This window comes from Entelurus aequoreus, linkage group LG24, assembly GCF_033978785.1.
Source record: "Entelurus aequoreus isolate RoL-2023_Sb linkage group LG24, RoL_Eaeq_v1.1, whole genome shotgun sequence".
Classification (NCBI taxonomy): Eukaryota; Metazoa; Chordata; class Actinopteri; order Syngnathiformes; family Syngnathidae; genus Entelurus; species Entelurus aequoreus.
The window spans coordinates 34,183,901-34,202,999 of record NC_084754.1 but is presented as its reverse complement, the minus strand read 5'-3'; the positions used below and the strand labels follow the sequence as shown (position 1 = coordinate 34,202,999).

Below are 19,099 nucleotides of genomic sequence, written 5' to 3'. Positions count from 1 at the left end.
ACAGGCCCAGAGCATAATACTACCACAACCATGCTTGACGGTAGGAATGTTGTCCCTGGGATTAAAGGCCTCACCTTTTCTCATCCAATTATATTGCTGGGTATTGTGGCCAAACAGCAAAATTTTTGTTTCATCTGACATCACATGGACAAAGATAAGACCTTCTGGAGGAAAGTACTGTGGTTAGATGAAACAAAAATGTAGCTGCTTGGACACAATACCCAGCAATGTGTTAGCAGGAGAAAAGGTGAGGCCTTTAATCCCAGGAACACCACCCTACTGTCAAGCATGGTGGTGGTAGTAATATGCTCTGGGCCTTTTTTGCTGCCAATGGAACTGGTGCTTTACAGAGAGTAAATGGGACAATGAAAAAGGAGTAAATGGGACAATGAAAAAGGAGGATTACCTCCAAATTCTTCAGGACAACCTAAAATCATCAGCCAGGAGGTTGGGTCTTGGGCGCAGTTGGGTGTTCCAACAGGACAATGACCCCAAACATACGTCAAAAGTGGTAAAGGAATGGCTAAATCAGGCTAGAATTAAGGTTTTAGAATGGCCTTTCCAAAGTCCTGACTTAAACGTGTGGACAATGCTGAAGAAACAAGTCCATGTCAGAAAACCAACAAATTTAGCTGAACTGCACCAATTTTGTCAAGAGGAGTGGTCAAAAATTCAACCAGAAGCTTGTGGATGGCTACCAAAAGCGCCTTATTGCAGTGAAACTTGACAAGGGACATGTAAGCAAATATTAACATTGCTGTATGTATACTTTTGACCCAGCAGATTTGGTCACATTTTCAGTAGACCCATAATAAATTCATAAAAGAACCAAACTTCATGAATGTTTTTTGTGACCAACAAGTATGTGCTCCAATCACTCTATCACAAAAAAATAAGAGCTGTAGATATTATTGGAAAATCAAGACAGCCATGACATTATGTTCTTTACAAGTGTATGTAAATGTTTGACCACGACTGTATGTGTATGATCTAACCCTGCAGAGACAGAAATAATGGAGACAAACAAGAGTGTTCACTCCGTTTCTCTCACTACGCTATGAATATCTCAAAAGGTTATGACGGATTTTCATGTACTTTTCAGGAAATCCCAAAATGGGATAATTATTCAAGTTGAAGTGACAACATTTTGAGGCTGATCTGGAACACTGTCTAGCTTCAGGACTTCCCTATTATCATATTGGGACATCGGGCCCGGCGGAGGTCTGCGTTCTCTGAGTGCTTTTCTAGTTGTCAATTGTTGTTGTTGTGTAGCAAACACACACATTATAAAAATAAAATTTCTCTCTCAAATGACCTACAGTAATCTATGAAAATATAAATGATAAAACCAACCAAACAATGGAAATAAAACCCAATAATGTGACGTCGTGAATGATATGCACACATTGGCATATGACAAAGACCAGGACAACATGTTGGTTATTTTTTAGTTTGTTAGTGAATAGCATTAGATTACATTTGGAAGTTTTGTCCATAAAATAGATTATCTTTGTCAATGATGGTGTATAATTTGATTCTGATGCAATGCATGGCATCAAGAATGAGGGCAGTCCATTTTTTTGCAAAAAAGGCACAAAAAGTCAAATAAGATGTAAAAGATACGCCAAGAGGTAATTTTTTAGGACTAACTAAAAGGGGCTGTTTGCAACCTTTTACACTGCTGCTTCAAAGGTGTAACTTTCTTAAGTATTGTAAGTAGAGGTGGGGGAAATAATCGATTTTTAGATGCTTTGAAATTCGGACATGGACCATTATATACTTAATTAGTAAACTTAATCATCGATAATCGATTTATTAATTGTGAATAAAGTAATAAGGCAGACAGTTCTAAAATTTGGCTGATCCTAGCGAGCCACTTCACCGAGAGATCCGACCAGCCCTTTTATTTTAGGTCATTTATGTTAAAGTTGTGCACACATTTCTATGAATTGAATACATGTAATCTTAATTAATTTAACAATTTCTTATCACAAATGCACTGTTTTTAAAAGTTGCAAGTGATAAACGCTTACTTAATGAAACAAAAAGCGATGTAAAACTGCATCAAAATACATGAATTAAAGCTGCGGCAATAATCTATTTTTAATCGAATCGTAACTCTTGACTTGCAATCGAATCGTGAGGTGCCCAAAGATTCCCACCTCTAATTGTAAGCATTATATCCCACCCTTTTCAGGCTTTTAGTACACCATATGTAAAACACACACTACGGATTTAACGGTAAACAGTATAATGATAAACCGCGGTAAAATTCCAGACGTTTACATTTTTAATTACAGAAAAACTGTCATTTATCAATGCATTTTAGGCAACACTGCTTACTTCCTTGAAAACTGAAGCGCCACACCGCCTGCACATGCGCACTAGAGCCGTTCGGCTCAACAAAACATGGCGACACCTACTCTGACTTTGCTTTGAAACGGACCCAATCGCTTCGTTTCACTTCATTTCAATCGCTTCTACTTCCGTGGAGACTCGGTGCTTTTGGAGGAGAAAAATATTTGATGTTGCGGTTTCATTTTGAACGTGCAACTAGCGTCCTTCTGTCAGCTGCTGGGACTGAGAGTTACCACGCAGCATGCGATGTGTAGGGAACATTGCCACAACTTGTTTATTAAAGATTAAAGTACCAATGATTGTCACACACACACTAGATGTATAAAGTCTTTAGTTTGTTTACTGGGATGCTCACTCGTCCTTTAATTTAACTGCTAACTTTGTTAGTGTTCAAATAGCATCAATACTAGCTAAAATGTTTTGTCATTTCATTGAATTGAACGCAGGCTGAGTTGTCGGTGGGGCACAAAGATTGTGTATTAGATGTGAAAGGTATCACTCCTGTTTATTTTTGTTAGCCAAACTTGTACTGAAGTACATGGTTGTTGAAGAAGAACAAAGCTTGTTTATTTGACTTAAGCTTCATTAGCCAAACTGCTTTGTCATATTGATATCAAAAAGTAAACACCATGTTTTTATATCACTTGTGTTTTTTTCATTCCACAAAGGAATTACTTTAATAACCATTCATGAGCCATAGCATTTTGTTAATGTTTTTTTGGTGTACAAACCCCGTTTCCATTTGAGTTGGGAAATTCTGTTAGATATAAATATAAATGAAATACAATGATTTGAAAATCATTTTCAAGCCATATTCAGTTGAATATGCTACAAAGACAACATATTTGATGTTCAAACTGATAAACTTTTTTTTTTGTGGAAATAATCATTAACTTTAGAATTTGATGCCAGCAACACGTGACAAAGAAGTTGGGAAAGGTGGCAATAAATACTGATAAAGTTGAGGAATGCTCATCAAACACTTATTTGGAACATCCCACAGGTGAACAGGCAAATTGGGAACAGGTGGGTGCCATGATTGGGTATAAAAGTAGATTCCATGAAATGCTCAGTCATTCACAAACAAGGATGGGGCGAGGGTCAAAACTTTGTCAACAAATGTGTGAGCAAATTGTTGAACAGTTTAAGAAAAACCTTTCTCAAGCAGCTATTGCAAGGAATTTAGGGATTTCACCATCTACGCTCCGTAATATCATCAAAGGGTTCAGAGAATCTGGAGAAATCACTGCACATAAGCAGCTAAGCCCGTGACCTTCGATCCCTCAGGCTGTACTGCATCAACAAGCGACATCAGTGTGTAAAGGATATCACCACATGGGCTCACGAACACTTCAGAAACCCACTGTCAGTAACTACAGTTGGTCGCTACATCTGTAAGTGCAAGTTAAAACTCTCCTATGCAAGGCGAAAACCGTTTATCAACAACACCCAGAAACGCCGTCGGCTTCGCTGGGCCTGAGCTCATCTAAGATGGACTGATACAAAGTGGAAAAGTGTTCTGTGGTCTGACGAGTGCACATTTCAAATTGTTTTTGGAAACTGTGGACGTTGTGTCCTCTGGACCAAAGAGGAAAAGAACCATCCGGATTGTTATAGGCGCAAAGTTGAAAAGCCAGCATCTGTGATGGTATGGGGGTGTATTAGTGCCCAAGACATGGGTAACTTACACATCTGTGAAGGCGCCATTAATGCTGAAAGGTACATACAGGTTTTGGAGCAACGTTACCATGGACGCCCCTGCTTATTTCAGCAAGACAATGCCAAGCCACGTGTTACATGAACGTGGCTTCATAGTAAAAGAGTGCGGGTACTAGACTGGCCTGCCTGTAGTCCAGACCTGTCTCCCATTGAAAATGTGTGGCGCATTATGAAGCCTAAAATACCACAACAAAGACCCCGGACTGTTGAACAACTTAAGCTGTACATCAAGCAAGAATGGGAAAGAATTCCACCTGAGAAGCTTAAAAAATGTGTCTCCTCAGTTCCCAAACTCATAAACTTTTTTTTTTTTTTGCAAATAATAATTAATTTAGAATTTCATGGCTGCAACACGTGCCAAAGTAGTTGGGAAAGGGCATGTTCACCACTGTGTTACATGGCCTTTCCTTTTAACAACACTCAGTAAACGTTTGGGAACTGAGGAGACACATTTTTTAAGCTTCTCAGGTGGAATTCTTTCCCATTCTTGCTTGATGTACAGCTTAAGTTGTTCAACAGTCCGGTGGTCTCCGTTGTGGTATTTTAGGCTTCATAATGCGCCACACATTTTCAATGGGAGACAGGTCTGGACTGCAGGCAGGCCAGTCTAGTACCCCCACATTGATGTAACACGTGGCTTAGCATTGTCTTGCTGAAATAAGCAGGGGCGTCCATGGTAACGTTGCTTGGATGGCAACATATGTTGCTCCAAAACCTGTATGTACTTTTCAGCATTAATGGTGCCTTCACAGATGTGTAAGTTAGCCATGTCTTGGGCACTAATACACCCCCATACCATCACACATGCTGGCTTTTACACTTTGCGCCTATAACAATCCGGATGGTTCTTTTCCTCTTTGGTCCGGAGGACATGACGTCCACAGTTTCCAAAAAAAATTTGAAATGTGGACTCTTCAGACCTCACTCACTCACTCACTCACTCATCCCATGGCCTAGGAGGCCGTAGGGGTGTCATGGTGGATGCTTGGGCAGTCAGGGATCTCCAGCGCTCACGATCTTCTGCTGTTCGTAGCAGGCTTTGGAAGCTGCAGCCAGTCCATTCTTTGATGTTGTCCATCCAGGCCTTTCTCTGCCTGCCTCGTCTCCGCTTCCCATCTACTGTTCCCTGCAGGATGGTCTTTGACAGGGAGGTGTGCCTTGTGACATGACCAAACCAGGTCAGACCACAGAACACTTTTCCACTTTGTATCAGTCCATCTTAGATGAGCTCAGGCCCAGCGAAGCCGACGGCGTTTCTGGGTGTTGTTGATAAACGGTTTTCGCCTTGCATAGGAGAGTTTTAACTTGCACTTACAGATCTAGCGACCAACTGTAGTTACTGACAGTGGGTTTCTGAAGTGTTCCTGAGCCCATGTGGTGATATCCTTTACACACTGATGTTGCTTGTTGATGCAGTACAGCCTGAGGGATCGAAGGTCACGGGCTTAGCTGCTTACGTGCAGTGATTTCTCCAGATTCTCTAAACCTTTTGATGATATTACAGACCGTAGATGGTGAAATCCCTAAATTCCTTGCAATAGCTGGTTGAGAAAGGTTTTTCTTAAACTGTTCAACAATTTGCTCACGCATTTGTTGACAAAGTGGTGACCCTCGCCCCATCCTTGTTTGTGAATGACTGACTTTTATACCCAATCATGGCACCCACCTGTTCCCAATTTGCCTGTTCACCTGTGGGATGTTCCAAATAAGTCTTTGATGAGCATTCCTCAACTTTATCAGTATTTATTGCCACCTTTCCCAACTTCTTTGTCACGTGTTGCTGCCATCAAATTCTAAAGTTAATGATTATTTGCAAAAAAAATTTTTTTATCAGTTTGAACATCAAATATGTTGTCTTTGTAGCATATTCAACTGAATATGGGTTGAAAATGATTTGCAAATCATTGTATTCCGTTTATATTTACATCTAACACAATTTCCCAACTCATATGGAAACTGGGTTTGAAATTGATTCATGAACACAGCCCTGTTTTTATTCAGTCATTGGTGGAGCATTATATTGTTTTTAATATTGTTTTTAACATGGCTGTGCAGCACTTTGGAAACATTCTTGTTGTTTAAATGTGCTATGTAAATAAAGTGGATTGGATTGGGGGGCACCTTTGTTGAGGATGGGTGATGAGGTGCAGTTCCCTCCTCTCACCACTTGTGGTCTGCCTGTCAGGAAATCCAGGACCCACTGACAGAGGGTTGAGTTCAAGCCCAGGTCCTTGAGCTTGATGACGAGTTTGGATTGGACTATGGTGTTGAATGCTGAACTGTAGTCTATGAACAGCATTCTCACATAGTTCCCCTGCCTTTTGTCTAGGTGTGTTGTGGCGGTATGCAATACGTGGCGGTATGCAATACGTGTTGTTATTGTTATTGTTGTGTTTGCTGTTGTTGTTGTCTCTCTGTCTTATCCCCTCTTGTCCCCACAATTTCTCCCTCTGTCTTCCTTTTTTTCTCTTTCTATCCCCTCCTGGTCCGGACCAGCTGCACCAAATAATAATATAAATCCATTTAATAAAGTCAAATACAAATAACTGCGATGAGGTGGCGACTTGTCCAGGGTGTACCCTGCCTTCCGCCCGATTGTAGCTGAGATAGGCTCCAGTGCCCCCCGCGACCCCGAAGGGAATAAGCGGTAGAAAATGGATGGATGGAAATACAAACAAGGCAACAAGAGAAGTATCCCACACTTCTCTTTTGTAAGGTAAATTTGTTTGTATATAGATATGGGCGTCTAAATCAACAATATGATTTGCCTGAGTAGCTGGACAGGACAAACAAACAAACAAAAAACGTAATGATGTTTGTGATACATTTTTTTGTTTGAAAAGTGCAACTTTTAGTAAGTTGCAAACAGCCCCTTTAACTGATGCATTGCTCAATTTGAGCGACTTTAGAATTCCTAATTCACTAAAATAACATGCACACTGCAGTCCTTGAATGCATTGAAGATTCTACTGTATTTTTCTTTCAACTGCTGCAATGAAACTAAACATTATTGTGTTTGGAAATAAGTGTACAAAGTATCAAATGATAATCATCCTTTTTTCCACTTATTGCAAGCTTTTTTAAAATGTTGTTAACGGTGAGAACTAGCTCTTACAGGATGTCACTAGAGCTGAATGGGAGTCAGCAGCAACATACTGTAGATAGCAGGACACTGATAAAAAAAGACACAACTGAAGGTCTGTCTTCACTTTTCCATTGGCAGCCACTTGGAGGGCCCATTTTGAAATTAACTTTGAAAGGGTTCCACTCACACAGTATAATTTGTGGCAAATGTTAGGCAGCTGAGAGATTTCTGAAGGTTGATAGTAGGTAGTCAGACTTCACAAATGCATGTTACTTGTACTTGATTGTGATTTGATAAAGTAAATTAGGACCTAATTCTTCATTCTAGAGTCAAAGGTAAGATCACGTGTCTGCTGGGACTAGTAGTATTGTTTCCACTGAAGAGCAAACTTGAGGCCACTTCATGTGTATTAGCTAAGGATGGTCCGATTTGATATCAGAAAAAAAAAGCCCACCTTCTCCCATCCGAACCACCCAAAAGACACAACTATCACATAAAAGCTCAATTTAACATTGCGCAATATGCTGGTGTAAACAGACGCAGTGGCTGCAACACAAAATACACACTTGTTTAAAATTATGTAAACAAGAGTGGATTAATCCATCTTTTGTAAAACAATTTTTTTTTTTTCAAAGACAGAAGTTTTTAAGTGTGATGGCACCAGAAGTCGTCAGGGGAGGCGCAGCATCTTCAGAATATTATTTTCAAACCTGTTGAGCTAATTTCAGTTATGTTTTAAAGACTAGCACTGTCTTCAGGCAAAGATTTGTATAGTCAAATATAATTTGTGAGATTTTGCCCAACGCCAACAATCAGTCGAATCTATGACATTTATTTTTATTTTTTTTTAAGATAAATTAACAGATGGTGATAAGTAGTAGTGCAGGGGTCACCAACGCGGTGCCCGCGGGCACCAGGTCACCCGTAAGGACCAGACGAGTCGCCCGCGGGCCTGTTCTAAAAAAAAATTTTTTAAAAATTAAAATTATTTTATTTATTTTTATTTTTTTTAATTCAATCTACATAGAAAAAACACAAGATACACTTTCAATCAGTGCATCAACCCAAACAACCTCCCCCATGCACACTCATCCACACCCACTCACACAAAAGGGGTTATTTCTTTCTGCTACCAATATTCTGGTTCCCACAACATAGACAACACATCTGCAAGGGACACAGTCCCTGAGGCACACATGATTGTATAGGCTGCTGGTCCACTAACATTTTCATTAATTACTATTTTTAATGTAATTATTTTTATATTGTTTTACTTTCTTTTTTATCCAAGAATTTTTATTTATTTATTGATCTTATTTTATTTTATTTTTAAAAAAAGGGCCTTATCTTCAACAGACCAGGTTGTCAATGAAATTAGATTTGTGTAAAGGGTTTTTTAAACCAGGCCCAGTCCAGATAATGTCCAAGTCGGACTCAGCAACACACACCTTCATTCATGTACACAGAAAAAAATTAGGGAACACAACAGATTGCATATAATTTATAAACAACAGATTGCATATAATTTATAAACAAAATTACATTTTCAAAATAAGCATTTATGTACAGTCCAGATTATGTCCAGGTCACTCAAATTAGGGAACACAACAACAGATATCATATAATCTATAAACATAATTATACTTTCAAAATAAGCCTTTGAGGACTTCTCATCTTTTTTTAAATGTTTTTTGGCATCATTATCGTTTTCAACCATGTAACTTTCTAAAGTTAGAAAATACTGAATAAATGTTTTAAAGAAAGTAATACTAAGTGAATATCTGTTTTTGGCCTTAAAAATAAACATTTTACCGAGTACTATAATTAAATGGACTAAATCATGATTGTCAATGAACTCTCCTAAAATAACAGAAACCACATTAAGCTTCATAAACAAACCAATCCTTAAACACATTTTTTCAACTTCCACCCAAAACAAAGACACAATATGACAATACCAAAACAAATGCAGGGTGGATTCAGGCTCCTGACAACAAAATCGGCAATCATCTGACTGTCATATTTCATAATTTTAACATTTTCCCTGTGCGTAAGAAGTTATAAATAATTTTAATTTGAAAATAACGATTTTGCACATCGATAGTGGTTTTATAGATTAGTTTGAATATGGCATCCCATGGCAACGGGCAGTCAAAAAAGTCCTCCAATTTTCCATTTGTGTTGTATGAGGCAGCCTTCAAAGATTTCTTTATTAAATAAAAATTATATATTTTTCTATTTATTTTAGTTCCTTTTTGCCAACTAGAATTTCTTATTAGAGGTTTACAAACTAATAATTTAGTAGTTCCATAATTAATTATTTGTTTCCATCTTTTCCCAATTACTCCAGTTAGTTGATCAAATGAAAAGCTTGAGCAAGCATCACCATACATAGCTCTAAATTCATCATACTTCATAATTTTACCATTCTCATTGATAATATCATTGACAAAAATGATTCCTCTTTCAAACATATTTTTCCAAAAGAAAGGCTTTCCATCTATTACAATATTAGAGTTCATCCATATTAACTGCTGCAAAATATCGTCTCTTTTTTCTGGCACATAAAAATTGAAAACACCACTATGAGTGGATTGTTTCCTTTATGAACCCCACCATGTTTCCCAGCAGACTCTCTGGGAGGGGATCACTTGTAAAAAAGGATACAATTTCTTTTGATACAGTACATGTTTTTTGTCCAACAGGACATTTGTGTACCACTCAATGTTTAAATACATCTTTGGAACAATTGATGCTTTTAAAGACAGACACATAGCTTCAAGGTTGAGAAGTTTCAGGCCCCCATATTCATACTCTTTGTACAAAACATTTCTTTTAATCTTTTCTGGTTTGCCGTTCCAGACAAAATCGAAGACCCTCCGCTCATAAATCTTAAAAAAGTTTTGTGATGGAGCTGGTAATGACAAAAACAAATAAATAAATTGAGGAATAATTAACAAGTTGGCAATAGACATTTTACCATACAAGGTTAGGGATTTCCCTTTCCATAATTGCATAATTTTGTCCAGCTTTCTTAGTCGATTATCATAATTTACTGAGCCTAGATCTTCCAGATTTTCTGGGACAACAACACCAAGTATGTTAACTGGTCCATCTGTCCACAAAACAGGCACTTTGCATTCCATTCGAAAGGACATTCCCTTTAGATTTCAGATCCTTAACATTTTACATTTATCATAATTAAGCTTAAAGCCAGATTGCTGTGAAAATATGTCCAAAAGATTAAGAAGGTTCCGCAAACAATGAGGAAAAATCTTATCTTTGTGAATCAGCCTTTTCTGACATGAACTTCATCAAGAACAAACACAGAACACGCCTCACTGATGCACATCTGCAAGACTCACTCAGAGTTGCAGTGTCAAGTTACACACCAGAGTACAACACACTAGTTAACAGCATGCAATGCCAGGCTTCCCACTAACTGACAAAGAAACAGATAACAGATTTGGTGTCCAGTTCAAAGTGTGACATGATTTAAAAATTTGAGAGTTTACTTTTGTATTTTACATGAGTTATTATTTGTACAAACATGGTGCAAAGTAATTCATGATTTGTTAAAAAATGTTAGTGGCTATCTAGTTAAAATGGGATATTGTGATTTCACAAGACTGTCTTAGAAGTGATCATTTGAAAATGTTCAATTTGAAAAATGTGCACTTAGAGAAAATATAAAAATAAAGTGTTGCATATTGATATTTATCTGTTTCTATATATATTTATTGTGAGAAATCATTAAGATGATCAGTGTTTCCACAAAGATAAATATCATTAATTATTAATAATAACAGAGTTAAAGGTAAATTGAGCAAATTGGCTACTTCTGGCAATTTATTTAAGTGTGTATCAAACTGGTAGCCCTTCGCACTAATCAGTACCCAAGAAGTAGCCCTTGGTTTCAAAAAGGTTGGTGACCCCTGTAGTAGTGTATACGGACTTGACTGGTCACTAGGTGTAAGTGACGTCACATGGATGTGTTGTAGCACTTATACGTGACTATTCCAAAGTTAATTAAAGGTACATATAAAAGGAAATCAACTTTTTAAAGATTTCATTGCGTCTTTTTACACCTCTTAAAATAGGCTAAACTACAGTTTGTGAGGTTCTCGGCTCTAAAGGAGCACCAAGAGGATATCAAGCTTGACGAAATAGAGGAAGTAAAAGTCATGACAACATTTCTGTGTCTTAACCTGCTGAAGAATCATTACCTTTGCAAGAGGAGAACTACACCTCCAGGGCCAGGCGGCGCTTCCCGGTGTGTGTCCCATGGCCGAATTTCAGACAAGCCTCAGTCCCGTCAGCCATGTGAAAACATCCTACCAACACTATAAGGAAAACATTTTTTGTGTGCAGACAAATAGATTTTAGATGTGGTGGGGAAGCACCTACCGCTCTGAGAGAGCCGATACTTTCTCCTACTCTCCAAAAACTGTTTGTCTGCACACAATAATCTTTTTCTAATATTTAAAGGAGACATGATCAATGTATCCTCTCAACCAGTGGCGGGCCGTGTGTTTTCCACCTAGGCCTTCAGTGATGTGCGATTTCAATGATTACCTCTCAAAATACCATCATTTATGTCCCCACATGACCATTGCTGGAGAAATACTATACAGGAACACATTTAAGCACTACTGGGCATTGTACAAAACAGGTTATTTTCTGGCGCATTTAAAAATCAATAAACCCGCATCAACAATTAAAACATATCTTATGTGGTACTGTCAAAATTAAAATTGCAAAAAACATTTTAAACGTGAAAAAATAAAGAAATAAAATATCTGAATTCACATTTCATCGACAGCTGAGCTAGCTTCCGGGGTTGGCTGACATCGTCTTCCAAGATGTACTTTCTCTTTAAATATCCTTCTTGAAAATGGCCGTGCAAATATATGTGTTGTCTTGTCTAATCATAAAATGTGCAGATGAGGCGTGTTGGCTGAGTTCTTCAAGTTTACTGCGCATGATCTACACTACTGTGGCATGCTGGATAATGGAGTTATTATGTTACCTGGCTCATAACATCACTACATATATGCCTTAGGCCATCTAGAAGGCCTTACTGACAACAACTTGTGATCTGATTGGCTATCGCAACTGTCTATCACCTGTATGTGCTGCATTGCTGAATCTGAAGGCTCAGGCAGATTTGGTACAGCATGGCAACATAAGCTAGCTGAATTCTGATTGGATAGAAACTCTATCAACTAAAAACAACAGCGCTGGAAGGAGCAGTAGGACTGTGAATCTTTGGGTGTCCCACGATTCCATTCAAAATTGATTCTTGGGGTAACGATTCGATTCCAAATCGATTTTTTTTTTTTCAATTCAACACGATTCTCGATTCAAAAACGATTTTTTTTTATTTTTATTTAAAAAAATTTTTTTTTTTTAAATTAAAACAATACACAACAATACCATAATAATGCAATACAATTTCAAAACCAAACCTGACCCAGCAACATTCAGAATAGCAATAAACAGAGCAATTGAGAGGAGACACAAACATGACACGGAACAATCTAAAAGTAGTGAGACAAAAATGAATATTATCAACAACAGTATCAATATTAGTAACAATTTCAACATAGCAGTGATTAAAAATCCCTCATTGATGTTATCATTACAAACATTAATATAAAAAAAAAAATACAAAAAATGAACAATAGTGTCACAGTGGCTTACACTTGCATCGCATCTCATGAACTAAAAGTCTAATGATAATGTCAATGAGGGATTTTTAATCACTGCTATGTTGAAATTGTAACTAATATTGATACTGTTGTTGATAATGTTCATTTTTGTTTCACTACTTTTGGTTTGTTCTGTGTCGTGTTTGTGTCTCCTCTCAATTGCTCTGTTTATTGCAGTTCTGAGTGTTGCTGGGTCGGGTTTGGTTTTAGAATTAGATTGCATTGTTATGGTATTGCTGTGTATTGTTTTGTTGGATTGATTAATTTAAAAAAATAAAAAAATAAATTATAAATAATAAAAAAATTAAAAAAAATAATTTTTTAAAAAAATGATAACCGATTCTGAATCGCACAACGTGAGAATCGCGATTCGAATTCGAATCGATTTTTTCCCACACCCCTATTAAACAGTGTGCTACATTTCAACACCCCTGCTCTGAAGAGCTGTGGTACATAACATGTACTTGCATGCACTGTAACCTATATTTCATTTTTTTCTACTTTAGGAAAAGAGGGCTGTGTACGAAGCCAACCTCATGAAAGTTGGTTTGGAGCTGGAGAGGGAAGATAAATCTGTAAGAGCTTGTGGTCATTGATGTAATCATGTGTCTCACAATGGAAGCCAACCTAATGGTGTATGTGTGTATCATATTTCATTGCTCATATCACTAGGAATCAGAGGATGGAAATACCTACTTTGTGAAGATCCACGCCCCGTGGGAAGCGTTGACCACCTACGCAGATGTGCTAAAGATCAAGGTCCCCTTTAAAGCCAATGACATCCAGAGCAAAGAAAAGAGGATAAACTGTTGGGCCAACCCTTTCCAACTTCCCGAGCACATCATTCATCCTGACCAAGACTACTTCACCGCTCCCTTTGACAAGACCAAGTCTGACTTCTTCCTCATTGATGATACAGACACATTCTTTTCCGATGCCGTGCGCAACAGAATAGTAAGGATGATTTTTATTTTCATCTTTTTTAATAATTACCTTACCCTTCAAGTTAAAGCACACATTTCTATATTTAAAGCTTCATATTAAAAATGTTTGTTGTGCCATGATCAACTTGTTATGCAGCTATAACATACTGAGCTGATGAGCTGCTGCATCGCCTCAGAGCTGGTAAAAGTTCATTCTAGATTATAAATCATGCCTCTCTCACTTGTGTAGTAGAAGTTTATGGCCATAAACTGAAACATTGGTCAACTTTGACATCATACTTATACCCGGAGATCGCGAGAAAGACATTAAAGGCCTACTGAAATGAATTTTTTTTATTTAAACGGGGATAGCAGATCCATTCTATGTGTCATACTTGATCATTTCGCGATATTGCCATATTTTTGCTGAAAGGATTTAGTATAGAACAAGGACGATAAAGTTCGCAACTTTTGGTCGCTGATAAAAAAAAGCCTTGTCTATACCGGAAGTAGCGTGACGTCACAGGAGCTAGTATTCCTCACAATTCCCCGTTGTTTACAATGGAGCGAGAGAGATTCGGACCGAGAAAGCGACGATTACCCCATTAATTTGAGCGAGGATGAAATATTCGTGGATGGGGTACGTTAGAGTGAAGAACTAGAGAGGCAGTGCAGGGTGTATCTTTTTTCGCTCTGACCGTAACTTAGGTACAAGCTGGCTCATTGGATTCCACACACTCTCCTTTTTCTATTGTGGATAACGGATTTGTATTTTAAACCACCTGGGATACTATATCCTCTTGAAAATGAGAGTCGAGCACGCGAAATGGACATTCACAGTGACTTTTATCTCCACGACAATACATCAGCGAAGCTCTTTAGCTACTGAGCTAACGTGATAGCATCTGGCTCCAATGCAGATAGAAACAAAATAAATAAATCCCTGACTGGAAGGATAGACAGAAGATCAACAATACTATTAAACCATGGACATGTAACTACACGGTTAATAATTCTCAGCTTGGCAAAGCTTAACAATGCTGTTGCTAACGACGCTGAAGCTAACTTAGCAACTTAGCAACCGGACCTCACAGAGCTATGATAAAAACATTAGCGCTCCACCTACGCCAGCCAGCCCTCATCTCGACGGCGCGACGAAGGTCTTCACCCGATCACAGATGCGGTGGCGGCTAGCATTGGCTAGCGCGTCTGCTATCCAAGTAAGTACTCCTTGATGTGTTGCTACAGCCAGCCGCTAATACACAGATCCCACCTACAACTTTCTTCTTTGCAACCTCCATTGTTCATTAAACAAATTGCAAAAGATTCACCAACACAGATGTCCAGAATACTGTGGAATTGTTCGATGAAAACAGAGCTTTTTGTATGGTGACACATTGGGTACGAATGCTTCCGTTGCCATTGTGACGTCACGCGCATACGTCATATCCAAAGGAGTTTTTCAACCAGAAGTTTAGCGGGAAATGTAAAATGTCACTTTATAAGTTAACCCGGCCGTATTGGCATGTGTTGCAATGTTAAGATTTCATCATTGATATATAAACTATCAGACTGTGTGGTCGGTAGTAGTGGCTTTCAGTAGGCCTTTAAAAGACGCTCCTTTTCAGCCATCTTTTTTTTTTTTACCTGCATGATAATTATGATCTAAACGGGAAGATATAAACATCCCATCAGTCGGCATCCCACTGAGAGCAGACATTGTACAGTAAGTTATTGTTTGTAGTATTATTGTTTGTAGTTTGTATTTCTTAGTTAGCACTAGCAAAGGTGTTACTTGCTGGGTCTGCTTATCACTCTAAATTGCCTATCTCTTCTAAAACCTGTAGCTCATCCTCTGTATATTCAGGCTAAAATATAAGGTTCTGATCATCATTTGACACAAAGTCGTCGTTGTTGGCTCACATGAAGTCTGCTATGATGAGTGGTAGTAGTTGTTGTTGAAGGGAATAGCGAACACAAAAAAATATTACATGTTAGTATTAATGTGCCTGGTAACTACATTACAAACATACTTACAGGCTCAGCATGTACACTACCGTTCAAAAGTTTGGGGTCACCTTGAAATGTCCATTTTTGAAGGAAAAGCACTGTACTTTTCAATGAAGATAACTTTAAACTAGTCTTAACTTTACAGAAATACACTCTATACATTGCTAATGTGGTAAATGACTATTCTAGCTGCAAATGTCTGGTTTTTGGTGCAATATCTACATAGGTGTATAGAGGCCCATTTCCAGCAACTATCACTCCAGTGTTCTAATGGTACAATGTGTTTGCTCATTGGCTCAGAGGGCTAATTGATGATTAGAAAACCCTTGTGCAATCATGTTCACACATCTGAAAACACTTTAGCTCGTTACAGAAGCTACAAAACTGACCTTCCTTTGAGCAGATTGACTTTCTGGAGCATCACATTTGTGGGGTCAATTAAACGCTCAAAATGGCCAGAAAAAGAGAACTTTCATCTGAAACTCGACAGTCTATTCTTGTTCTTAGAAATTAAGGCTATTCCACAAAATTGTTTGGGTGACCCCAAACTTTTGAACGGTAGTGTATATAAAACGTTGATGGAGGTTTTCGGATGTTTCTTAGAGTGCTTTATAGGCGGAATATAGCGAATCCCCTTAGCTTCATTGTTAGTTGGCTTTTGCTAGCGTTTATTTACAAGTTAGAATGCATAAAGAAAGAAAAATGTGTGCTTGTCTCACATAAGGATTGCGAAAGATAGACACAATTCCAAAAAAAGTGCAGTTCCTCTTTAACAATCCTTTCCAAAGGTTCAGATGAAAATTGAATTTTACAAAAATCTAAACATTTTTCCCACAGGTAACAATTTAAATCCAATTAATTTGTTTCACACATTCAAAAATGTTAACACAAAATGCTTTCCGTGGAGAATATTATTGTTTTACACCCAGAAAAACATTGCAAAATGCATAAAAGTCACAAATGAAATGGATAAATGAACATTTAACATCACTTGTATTTTAAAGACTCGACAGCAATTAGGAAGTGAGGTATTAGCAATTAGGAAGTGAGGTATTGAGAGACATTTGTGTCAAACGAAATATGGATTTGCAAACAAAACATTTATTTGCAAACAAAAGTTTTATTTTTAACCAAATTACTTGGTTTTGTTTGGAAATAAAACATATTTTCATGAAAAATAAGTTAGTATTTTCTGAAGAAATAGCTAAGCATGCAAGAAACAGCAGTAAGAGACACAAAGCAATGCAAAGTGCTAAGCGAGCTTGAATGTAACGTAGAGAAACAACTCTATACACTTGAACAGCAGTCAAGCTTTGTTTCTGCAGAGAGTAACCAGCTATGAACAAGAAATCAGCAAGTAGGTCAATAAGATCAACATAAGAATAATAAAAATAGCTACACAAAGCAAAGAAAACCGCAAGTGACGCAAAAGGTTAATACACATGCCAACAGCCAAAGGAAGATCATTTCTTACCTGCTTTAAAATGGTTCTATTACAATTTATTATGCCAAATAATATATATTGATTGATAAACAGTATATTGTTATCCCAAAAGGCTACATATGGTCTATCAAACTATACCTCAATATGGAGCCTACTTTTTATTTATATGGGCCATATGATATTGCCCTTCCCTAATGCAACCATAAACTACGTTACTTTTTTAAAAATTTGAATGTTTGATATATAAGTAGGTACAGGGAAATATCAGAATTTAGAAAAAAATACCGGCACAATATTATATGATCAATAGAAGAGCTGCAGCAAGACTCTGTCATTCTAAACATAACTACAGTATCAGTGAATTGCAAACTTCTTCCAAGGCTAAAAGAGCGTCTGCATCTTGGTGCTGGCCGTTGTTGTTCCTCTGGAGTCCTGTAGGTGGCACTTAGGGTGTTAAGTTCTACAGACTTACAACTTTTTACAAACCAACAAAATAACCAATCCTCTGTGTCAATTATGACAATGTCAGAGAGACATGAATTTAACAATATGTATTGTACATTGCATTGGTATAATACGACACTGCTTCATACAATAATGTTTTATTTAGAACATTTCCAGCAATATAGGACAGGGGCACAACTGAGTGTTAAGTCACATGTTTTTAATATACGGTAACTTCCTCCTTGATCCATTTTCTACCGCTTGTCCCTTCGGGGTCGCGGGGGGTGCTGGAGCCTATCTCAGCTGCATTCGGGCGGAAGGCGGGGTACACCCTGGACAAGTGGCCACCTCATCGCAGGGCCAACACAGATAGACAGACAACATTCACTCACATTCACACACTAGGACCTACCTAAGGCAAATTCCCATTGCTCATTTCCGAGTGATCGCTCAGGTACCACCTCCAGCTTAAATCCCATTCATTTGTGGCAGGTGTACCTAAAGGATGTCATTTTCATCATCAGGTAACCTGACTCTCGCCAGATCTTGTAGTGTGGAGCTCAGCGATCTAGTGAGAGTCGGGTTAATCATCAGGGGCCATAGTTCAGATGGTAGAGCGGCCGTCCAGCAATTTAGTGGGTTCCTGGTATGAATCCAGCTTCCACTATCCTAGTCACGGCTGTTGTGTCCTGGGCAAGACACTTGTGAAGTGAAGTGATTTATATTTATATAGCGCTTTTCTCTAGTGACTCAAAGCGCTTTTACATAGTGAAACCCAATATTTAAGTTACATTTAAACCAGTGTGTGTGGCACTGGGAGCAGGTGGGTAAAGTGTCTTGCCCAAGGACACAACGGCAGTGACTAGGATGGCGGAAGCGGGGATCGAACCTGGAACCCTCAAGTTGCTGGCACGGCCGCTCTACCAACCGAGCTATACCGCCCACTTCACCCACCTTGCCTCCAGTGCCGCTCCCACTGGTGTATGAGTGTGAATAAATGTTTGATCGTGGTCAGAGAGGCCGTAGACGTAAATTGGCAGCCACGTTTCCGTCAGTCTACCCCAGGGCAGCTGTGGCTACCAATGTAGCTTACCACCATCACAATGTGAATGTGGCGTAAATTAATAATGGGCTCTCAATTCTCAGTTCTCACTGTAAAGCGCTTTGAGTGTCTGGAAAAACTCTCTATAAATCTAATGAATTATTATTATTATTATTATGACTTGCAGTGCTTTGAGTAAATGTGTTTCTCTGCCCAGGTGTACTACATCCTCTCCCGATGTTCGTATGTGAATGACGAATGTGAGAAAGACAAGAAAGGGATCAAGCGGCTGCTGAACAACGGCACATACAATGGTGCCTTCCCGTTGCACGATGTAAGACCCTTTTAGTTCACTTTTCACAA

The 19,099-nt window shown here is 38.3% G+C and overlaps 1 protein-coding gene across 1 annotated transcript in view; it reads left to right on the top strand.

The window, feature by feature from the left end:
- The window catches only part of ano5a (anoctamin 5a), a 55,563-nt gene that overhangs the window by 15,482 nt on the left and 20,982 nt on the right, over positions 1-19,099 (top strand). Inside the window, exons 6-8 of the mRNA XM_062036063.1 lie at positions 13,380-13,448; positions 13,546-13,827; positions 18,954-19,070. Coding sequence (XP_061892047.1) covers positions 13,380-13,448; positions 13,546-13,827; positions 18,954-19,070 — 468 coding nt within the window. The remainder of the gene's footprint in view (positions 1-13,379; positions 13,449-13,545; positions 13,828-18,953; positions 19,071-19,099) is intronic.